General features: G+C 42.4%; 1 protein-coding gene across 1 annotated transcript; it reads right to left on the minus strand.

The window, feature by feature from the left end:
* Positions 1-894: 894 nt before the first annotated feature.
* smco4 (single-pass membrane protein with coiled-coil domains 4) lies at positions 895-5,705 on the minus strand. The gene is made up of 2 exons (XM_035622864.2): positions 5,537-5,705; positions 895-1,824 (listed from the first exon to the last, which is right to left on the minus strand). The coding sequence occupies exon 2, from the start codon at positions 1,773-1,775 to the stop codon at positions 1,596-1,598; it is 180 nt and encodes a 59-aa protein (XP_035478757.1). The 5' UTR covers positions 1,776-1,824; positions 5,537-5,705; the 3' UTR covers positions 895-1,595.
* Between the last annotated feature and the right edge of the window lie 3,820 nt (positions 5,706-9,525).

Raw genomic sequence — 9,525 nt, forward strand, 5'->3', positions numbered from 1 at the left:
GTCTTCCTCTATGTCAAAATTAGTAAATGACTCATCATCTCTCATATTCTACAAACAGGGACGTACTGGGACTAAAAAACGGCCCTGGACTTTCCCCCCAAATAGGCCTGATTGGCATGTAACACCAAAAGTTTTGATATGCATATGATATGAGTTTGTAACCAGTTCTTGGAGTAATTGAAATTTTGTCCCTTCAACTGTCTCTGGTAAACCTAGCAAGTGTTCATTTGTAACTGCAATGCACGACAGGAAGTGCTGGGGGTCGTGTCAGTCCCATTGTCTGCCATGACTGCATTCTGTACTAATGAAGCACATATGAATGGTGGTGAAACAGGTAAATGCTAATGGGATGTCAAATCAGAGAAGAATGCGTTGTGACTGATAAGACCCAATCAAGAATTGAACGTGGTTCTCAAAAGTGTGTTTTTAATCCAAAGGGGGAGCAGTTGCCAGAATGGAATAGTGTGGACGTTTGGAAGCATAAATGGAGAGAAGTGATGCTCTATAAAAGTAAAACATAGTGTGGACGAAGCCTTAGCCCATGCACTTAGAATAGAGCCCATAGTGCGGCATTGGTACACTTGGTTACAACATGTTTTTTGGGCAACTGTCGGACATAAAATGCATATTTAGATTGAGGTAGAGTTTACTGTATTATCTAAATTCCTGTGTGCACACCCATCAAAGCATCCCAACACAACACTAATTGAAGGTAGCTGAACAGGATGAAGCAACACTGACAAGCCAGACACCTCTTTAGTTTTATGAACAAGACACATCTGTATGCCAAATAAAAAGATCAATGTTAAGTAATCAAGAATTTTTAAAAAAGAAAATTATTGAAAAAAAACTAACAGAAAAACATGAATTGACCTGAAATGACACAGTTGCACATCTGTTAAGGCACCTTTTTATTTCTGCACAGATGTGATGAATGACTCAATAACACAAGGCGACACTGACATTAAAGATGAAAACATTTGGGTGTATGAACACACACATTCTATCTTGGCATGTAGTCAAATGTTTGTGTTGAAATCAACTTAAGACGGGAGAAACTGGATCTGTCAAAAAATTCTCTTTTTACACATTATTCATACAGATACTTTAGGAGAGCGCTTGCTCGACTGTGAGACCATGCCTATATTGCATTGACTTGAAATATTTACGACAAGACCCAGTCTAGACAGGTTTTCCCCCTTCACCTGTTTAGACTTCTCCTTTGAGACACCTCTGGACACACCTGGCAGGTTTGCTCACAAGTCTTTTGGTACAGTATGCCTGATATTGCATCATTTTGTAAGAAATCAACACAAATCCATCTGCTGCTGTAAATTATTGGGTCATCTTCATTCGTCTGGAGACACCGAGGAAAGATTGCAACTCCACTCAGCTGGACTTCTCTCTGCAGCTTGAATCCTACTAAAAGCAAACAAACACATTGGAGGCAGCTTTCACGGAGACCAATCGTAGGCCGTTCACTGGTCATGAACTGGTCTAGTGGTCACTACAGACGGTCATCTGGGTAAAGCCCGTCAGCCCGTCAAAGCCCAGTTACTTTGGCAGTTCATGTGTCTTTAGAAGAACTGAAATGTCTACTCGATAGCACCAGGCCTCGTGGCTACATAAATGAAGACCACGATGAGCAGCACCACTGCAGCCAGGGTAGGCAGGACTACAGTGGCCACTTGCTGGCGGGCTTCCAGCATGGCCAACTTGCGCTCCTTCTTATCCTTGGAGGTTTCTTTCTTGGGTTTGCCTTTAAGCTGTCTCATGATGTCTCTGCAACAGCTCACTCGATTTCTTCCCTGGGCTCACTGGAACCTGCACAGAGACAGAAACATACCATAATTAGTCGACTTTCAAGCCATGATGTGAACAGCTGAGCAGCACCAGTGCATTTTCTTGTTCCTCTCCTTACTCTCTCTGAATTTTGTTATAAATTGATTTTATGTTTTTCACATTTGTTACCTCCGCCAAAAGAGGTTGTGTTGTCACCCCAGTCTGTTTGTTTGTTGGTTGGTTTGTTTGTTAGCAGGATTTACATTCAAACTTGGTGAAAGGATGTGACATGAGCCACAATAATAACCCCTGGATCCAGACCAGAAAAACATTTCTGGTATACCTTCCTTAAATTTGTAATATAGGGCGTTTTTTGGACATTTTCACTGATTTCCCAGGGAATAATGCTTAGAACCTGATGAAAAAGAATATTAATCTATGATATATCCACAAGTAAAAATCCATATCTAGCAGATTTAAATGTGGTTTCATAGAGTGGTAAATGCTGTTCTTAGTGTAATTTGATTGATCTGTATTGTTCTGTTGGCTAAGCTGTAAGGCTCAATCGAACTGTTGGCCTTGGCAGGGGTAGGCGCTCTACTGAGTGTTTCATGTCAGATTCAACAAACTCTGAACTGCACACATTGCTTTTGCAGCCTGATGATTGCACTCAGCTCCCAATCACACAGGAACAATCTAGGCCAGGGCCAGAATTGGGACAAAATCCAGTCCTCATTCTCTGCCAAATATATATTTTTAAAGGGCCCATATTATGCCCCCTTTTACACGAGTTACATTGGTTTTCAGGTGTGTGCACTACATGTCTTTGCCATTCCATGTCAAAACACCTCAAGGATCAAGCCACACAGCACCCTCCTCTTTCTGTATAAACAGCCCTGTGAGACTATGGTCGATTCCAGCGCTTTCCTGCTCACTCCTCGCCCCCCTCCCTTCGTGTTCCGCAAAGCTCCTCCCCGGGTCTGCTGCGCAACTACGGCGTTGGGCTGCCATGACAACAGTCGCACGTAACAAGGCACAAACACGACGTAGAGACCTGGGAGGCACAGCGAACATGTTCTCCATAATTACACACAGAGCACAAGGGGCTGGACGATAGAACGTTAAGGACATCCTGGCCGCGAGTCTAGCTACGCCGGCCGGCAGCCGCGACCGAACGCCGACAGCCGCGAGAAAATGATGGCGTAGACGCGATCTGTTTTTCCGCACTTCAAGGGGGGAGGTGCTGCTCAGGTTGGGGGCGTGGTCGCCCCAGTAGCAGGAGTCAACTTACGTCACTTGACGCCCGGGCTGTGAATGGCTCGTTTACAGACCGTCTGCACGGTGAACCCAAACCACGAATCAACGACTCCTTGTTTCTTTTCATTCTCCGTGGGCTGGCAGACACCCCAGATAACCAAATATACGTGGAGGCAGGATGAAAAGGTGCCTGGAGCATAATATGGGCCCTTTAAGATTATCTGAAGTTAATGTGAGGCTTCAGCCGTTTGATCAGACAAATACAATGGAAGTCTGAAGTAACTGACTCTAACTTGCTCTTTGTGTAAGAGCAATTTCATAGTTTGACTTTTTTTGAGATGTTTTACCTTTCATATCCACTTACTCTACACCAAAGCACAGGTCTTAGTCGAGGAGGTCATTTCTGGACTCCCACTTCTGCTAATATCATCAGCAGTTCAGTTAACAGTGAACAGTATTCTGCTGTTTAAGACCAATGAAGAAGAACTGATTTACGTCATGGTAGTTTTAGCCTGAGCAAGCAAAAATGTCAGCAATTTGGCAATATCTCACGCTGGAAGGTCCATCTGACTAAGTCAAATTCCCTCTCTGCACCCAATCCCATACAAATAGCTTTATTTGTATGCCACAAAATGTGAAATATCATATACTATCTCAAGTCTGTCTCTGAAGGATAAATATTGTTCCAGGTGAAGAACCTATGGTAAGATCTTCAACCAATTTCCATTGATTTAATCCCTGTTAATCCATTAATACATAAAACATGATTATTGTTATTCCTGAAAATCTAAATAGTATAATTCCATCTGTTCTTGTAGAGTAACATTTCAAGTGATAAACTTTTCTATGTACAACATGTCAGATCTATATATATGTATTCCTGAGATATTCATTTGACATTCATGCTCTGAGCAACCATGTGCTGTTGACAGCCTACACTGTTTTACACAAGTTACCAAATTTACTGTACTGCCCCCATAAGAAAAAATATATATTTACTACAAAATATTGAATGGTTTCTAACAATCCAGGTTTAAGGTCAAGATTTGACTTTGAGAGCAATGAAAGCAGTTGTTCTGAAAACAGAACATTGGCATTTGATTCACACAGCGAAATTCTTTATTTACAAGACTAAAGTGTCAAAAAATATTTGTGTCCACTTTATTCTCTTTTCAGATTGATATCATCTGCATATCTGACCGCCTGTGAAAAAGGTTTGATCATCTTTCCTTTTAGTGTTGCAAGCTTCATTTGTAATGACCAGTGTTGGGCAAGTAACTCAGGAAGGGTAATACTTATTACTTTTTCAAAAATGAATTATATTACCTTACTTATTACTTGGTTTTAAAAGTTATTAGTAACGTCACTCGTTATATTACTATATTACTTTTGCAGGTTCTGCATATTCAGTCATGAGAGCAGCCAGGAGTATAAGATGTTTTTTTACAGAACATAAACCATTGCATAACATCAAAGCTGATATTATGTCCAGCTTATTGTTCTGTTATTTCTGCCCTGACATATTAAGCAAGGTCCCAATGTTCAGAAGTGAAACTGATTGTATGTCATGAGCAGAAGCTTCTCAAACCTCTTATCTACGATATACCCAGCGAAGACCTTCTCTGTCATCCTCTATCCTTCGTTTAGCCTTTTGGCTCGTAGCCGTATCCAACGCGACCTGCTCGCGCGTACACGTCAACATAGAGTAATAAGTAATGCAGAGTTTCTCCGATCAGTAACTGTAATATAATTAATATTTCAGAGATTGTAATCCCTTACACTACTAGTTACTGGGAAAAGTAATAATATGGCACTAACATATTACTGAGGAATTAGTTACTGGTAATGATACAGTTGATTACAGTGACATTGTGGTTATTTTCTCTTTCTCTAGAGATCACAAACACACCCAGTGTAAACCTGCACAGCCTCCTGGATAAGTACAGTGACAGTGGGTTTCTGATCTGCCCCAGATATTACAATACATCCAAAACCAGCGAGCTCCGTGGAGAGATGTCAAACACAGTTGAAGTTAAAATGGTGACTACACAACATCTGGATGCGTGTTCCCAGAGCAACTTTGTTGGTGGTTAGACTACTAACTTAGACGCTAGTTAGTGTCAAGGGTGTCAGGGAAACTAAACAGGTGTGAAACCATGTGAAGCACTAGACCAGGATCAATAAACACCAGGACACTACATGTACAGTGAACACGAGGATATTACACACACTGCTGACAAGGCTGCTGAAGGTGGGATCACCCCGTGAACTCCCATGGTGCCCTGCGGCGGACTGTCAGTCTGTAACCTGACACCTCCCCCGACGTGCGGGACAGCGGGCTCCGACGTGCGGGACACACTCAGCTGCTGAGGAAGTTGGTCAGCACGCTCCTGTATCCGGTCGGTCTTCGTGGTCGTTATGAACGTTTTAACTTTGGGCAAAAGTCAGCAACAGCACGGACAAACCACCGCGGGGATCCAGTGAGTGAGAAAGTTACCTGGAGTTGGAGTTAGTTTCGGTCCGGCCCTCAGCTGTTCTCCCGGAGACGCGCGGTCACGTACAGGAGCAGGAACATTCGAGCCCTGCAAGAGTTCCGAAGCTCGACGTGGCAGTCAGTCAAGGAGCTCCTGGGAGAACCACCGTCATCTGCACCGAGTAGACAATAAAGACACTTCCGGCCGTTCCCTCCAGAATAAAATGACAGCAGCCCCACAGAGTTTGCAGTGGCGCCGTTAAATTATAGTTAATTCTACTTCTATCTGATATTCTACATTAGGTAAAATATTTTTAAGTTTAAAGGAGCATGACCCAAAAAGTAAGACAAAAGAAGTTTTTAATAACTTAGGTAACAAAAAACAGACCTACAGTTTTTAAAGGAAAAATAAACAAAATCCAAAACTCAAACTCGATGCCGCAGAACATGAGTAGAAACTCAGGAACATGGACCTGGAACAGAGCTGAAGTATGACTAAACAGACGAACCAAGCAGAACCAAGGGAAGCACAAAGAATACAAACACACACACGAGGGCAGAGAGAACTGAACACAGGGGAGACACATTTAGAACCAGTGAACACAATCACAGGGAAACAAGAGAAAATGACATTTTTGAGTATGATACGAAAGGAAACACTTTCAATCACCAGATTGATTTAAGTGACATTAAAATGAAAATAATATGATCGAATAACTAGAACAGAAAAGAACCGCATGAATTATTTTAAAGTCAGCCTTAAAATATCATGTAAATAAGCACAGGAATGGATCAAGTTCAATATTGAGTGAATATGTTTGCCTGTTTGTCTGTTGATGATCAAACTATATTGAAGAGAAGCTGAAGTGATGTCAGACTGTCACTGCTGCTGAAACAGAGAAGAGAAGTTAATCTGTGTTGATGTCAATCACACTTAACAGTTCACTCACGATCATGTGGAATACTGATCAGTGTGTGGATCGGTGTTCTAATAAAATAGATTTATTATGTTTTTATTACTATTAATGGTCACAGTCTCCTTGTGTTTTCTGCCCCTCCCCCAACACTCAAATGAATATACAATTATATACAATCATGACTACCAGAATTATTTATAATCATAACTTAAAATAAAGTGCAAAGAACAGAACAAAATTGAAGCATATAGATACAAATAAAATAAAGAATCAAATCACTACCTATACGAATTAAATGATAACATATTGCAAACAAAGCACACAAATAAAACTTAATTGCACAAATCCTACAATCCTAAAACAACACATGACTATTGTGTAACATTCATCTAAATCCAGACCTCTCTTGCCTTTCTTGATGCAAAGTCAACAATCACATCATCAAATGAAATCTGCCTGGCGACTGCATATTAATACTGATTCAATTCAATTCAATTTTATTTGTATAGCGCCATATCACAACATACATTGTCTCAAGGCACTTTACATAGTGAGGTCAATATTACAATATTACAGGGAAAACCCAACAAATCCCACAATGAGCAAAGCACTTGGCGACGGTGGAGAGAAAAAACTCCCTTTTAACAGGAAGAAATCTCTGACAGAACCAGACAGACCAGTGAGGGTCCTTGTGTTTCAGCTTTGAAAAGCTCCTCTCTGCTTAAGCTAGAGAGCTTGAGAGCAGTCCACACATGTGGGTACATTTCTGAGAGCTACCTCTTATCTATGAATGTCAGCAGCTCAAGTAGTGAACTTCATTAGTACTGTACAAAGGTAGAGGTGCGCTGTCTGCTACTGCCAAGCATCTTCCTACTCCCTATACGAGGGGTGGGCAGCCACAGCTCATCTGATCCCGTCTGTTTTCTGACAGCAGAATCCCTTCAATGCTTCTGTCGCAGACTGAAAACTCACCTGTTCAGACTACACCTTACTCCCTGAATTTATTATTTGAAAAAAAAAATCTAAATGAGCACTTGAAGCTTTTTTTGCCTATTTGATAAATGTTTATTTACTCTATCAATTCTTGCACTTCTGGGTAATATCTTCAAGGTTGAATGCACTTACTGTAAGTCGCTTTGGACAAAAGCTTCTGCTAAATGAATGTGATGTAATGATAGATTCCCCTGCTCCCGCTACGTCATTTGTGCGTTTACAAATCATTCACAGTCTGTACTTTAACTTTGCCATCTCCCTCAATTTTTCACACATCATATCCAGTTTAATACAGAGAAAATGATTTGTCACATCACAATGACAAGCTGGGACCAAAAATCAGCCCTGGCATTTTGGGCCCAGCCGGCCCACTACAACCAGTTGGACAACACCCACCAGTACACCATCCTTGTGGTCCCCTTACATTTGCACACCTACTGTACTATTCCCCCAAAACCCCTACAAAGCTGAGTAGTAAGAGCCGTGGACAAGTGTAGCACTGTACTCACTTATTCTTGACTTAGGAGGCTGTGAAAAAGATAATCTCCAATAAGTAATTATCCCAGAAAAAAATTAAATGTAAGTATAAAAGTGTGTTTATAATCTTGAAGAATAAGACTTTTAGATGGACAGTGTGCTCTTTAAATTGTTATTATTTCACCATAACTCAAAAAACAAGCCTCTTATGCAATATCTTTTATTTCTACGACAATACAAAGGTAAACAAACCTTGTATGATTTTAAAAGGTTAATTCATTCAGTTCCAGAATTGTTGGAATTCTCTGACAAAAATCTGAACAGTTTAAACTAAACCGCACTGGTGATGAACAGATAGTTGTTCTTTCAATTAGATCATGGAGCTGTTCCAACTTATTTCATCATTCAGTTCATTCAGATTTCAAGTATCAAAATATTGAAGGAGAATATTGTATAAGGTTTACACAGTTGATCTTGATTCTTAAAGGGCCCATATTATGCCCCCTTTTACACAAGTTACATTGGTTTTCAGGTGTGTGAACTACATGTCTTTGCCAGTCCATGTCAAAACACCTCAAGGATCAAGCCACACAGCCCCCTCCTCTTTCTGAATAAACAGCCCTGTGAGACTATGGTCGATTCCAGTACTTTCCTGCTCACTCCTCGCCCCCCTCCCTTCGTGTTCCGCAAAGCTCCTCCTCGCTCCTCCCCGGGTCTGCTGCCATGACAACAGTCGCACGTAACAAGGCACAAACACGACGTAGAGACCCGGGAGGCCCAGCGAACACGTTCTCGCCGGGAGCCGCGACCGAACGCCGGCAGCCGCGACCGACCGCCGGCAGCCGCGGCCGACCGCCGGGAGCCACGACCGACCGCCGGGAGCCGGGAGCCGCGACCGACCGCCGCGACCGACCGCCGCGACCGACCGCCGGCAGCCGCAAGCCGGGAGCCGCGACCGACCGCCGGCAGCCGCGACCGACCGCCGGGAGCCGCAAGCCGGGAGCCGCAAGCCGGGAGCCGCGATCTGTTTTTCCGCACTTCAAGGGGGGAGGTGCTGCTCAGGTTGGGGGCGTGGTCGCCCCAGGAGCAGGAGTCAACTTACGTCACTTGACGCCTGTGAATGGCTCGTTTACAGACCGTCTGCACGATCAACCCAAACCACGAATCAACGACTCATTGTTTTCTTTTCATTCTTCGTGGGCTGGCAGACACCCCAGATAACCAAATATACGTGGAGGCAGGCTGAAAAGGTGCCTGGAGCATAATATGACCCCTTTAATTTATATTAATGTCAGAGAGGAGTAATAGATCTTTGCATGTTATTGGGCAAATTAAATCAATGGTGTGGTGGAGTTTGACCTACACTTCATGTGCTGACCTTGTGAAGATGCAACTCAATGGACAGTAGCACCAAACAATCTGAACTTACTAGAAGTGGAAAGCTACTCACAGATAGTAATAACAGTAATCCATAACATATGTAACCACCATACCTGGTTGAAAATAAACAGATAAACTTAATGAACTGAATGAAAGCCTTGACATAGACCAAATGTTCCACCATGTTAATTTGCAGTGACAGTCCCAAAGACAGTTCTCCTTTATTCACGGACATTGCACCTGCTG

Source organism: Scophthalmus maximus, chromosome 11, assembly GCF_022379125.1.
Source record: "Scophthalmus maximus strain ysfricsl-2021 chromosome 11, ASM2237912v1, whole genome shotgun sequence".
Taxonomy (NCBI): domain Eukaryota; kingdom Metazoa; phylum Chordata; class Actinopteri; order Pleuronectiformes; family Scophthalmidae; genus Scophthalmus; species Scophthalmus maximus.

Excerpts from the sequence above, each read along its gene's own strand:
- smco4 (XM_035622864.2), bottom strand. The coding sequence starts at position 1,775 with ATGAGACAGCTTAAAGGCAAACCCAAGAAAGAAACCTCCAAGGATAAG.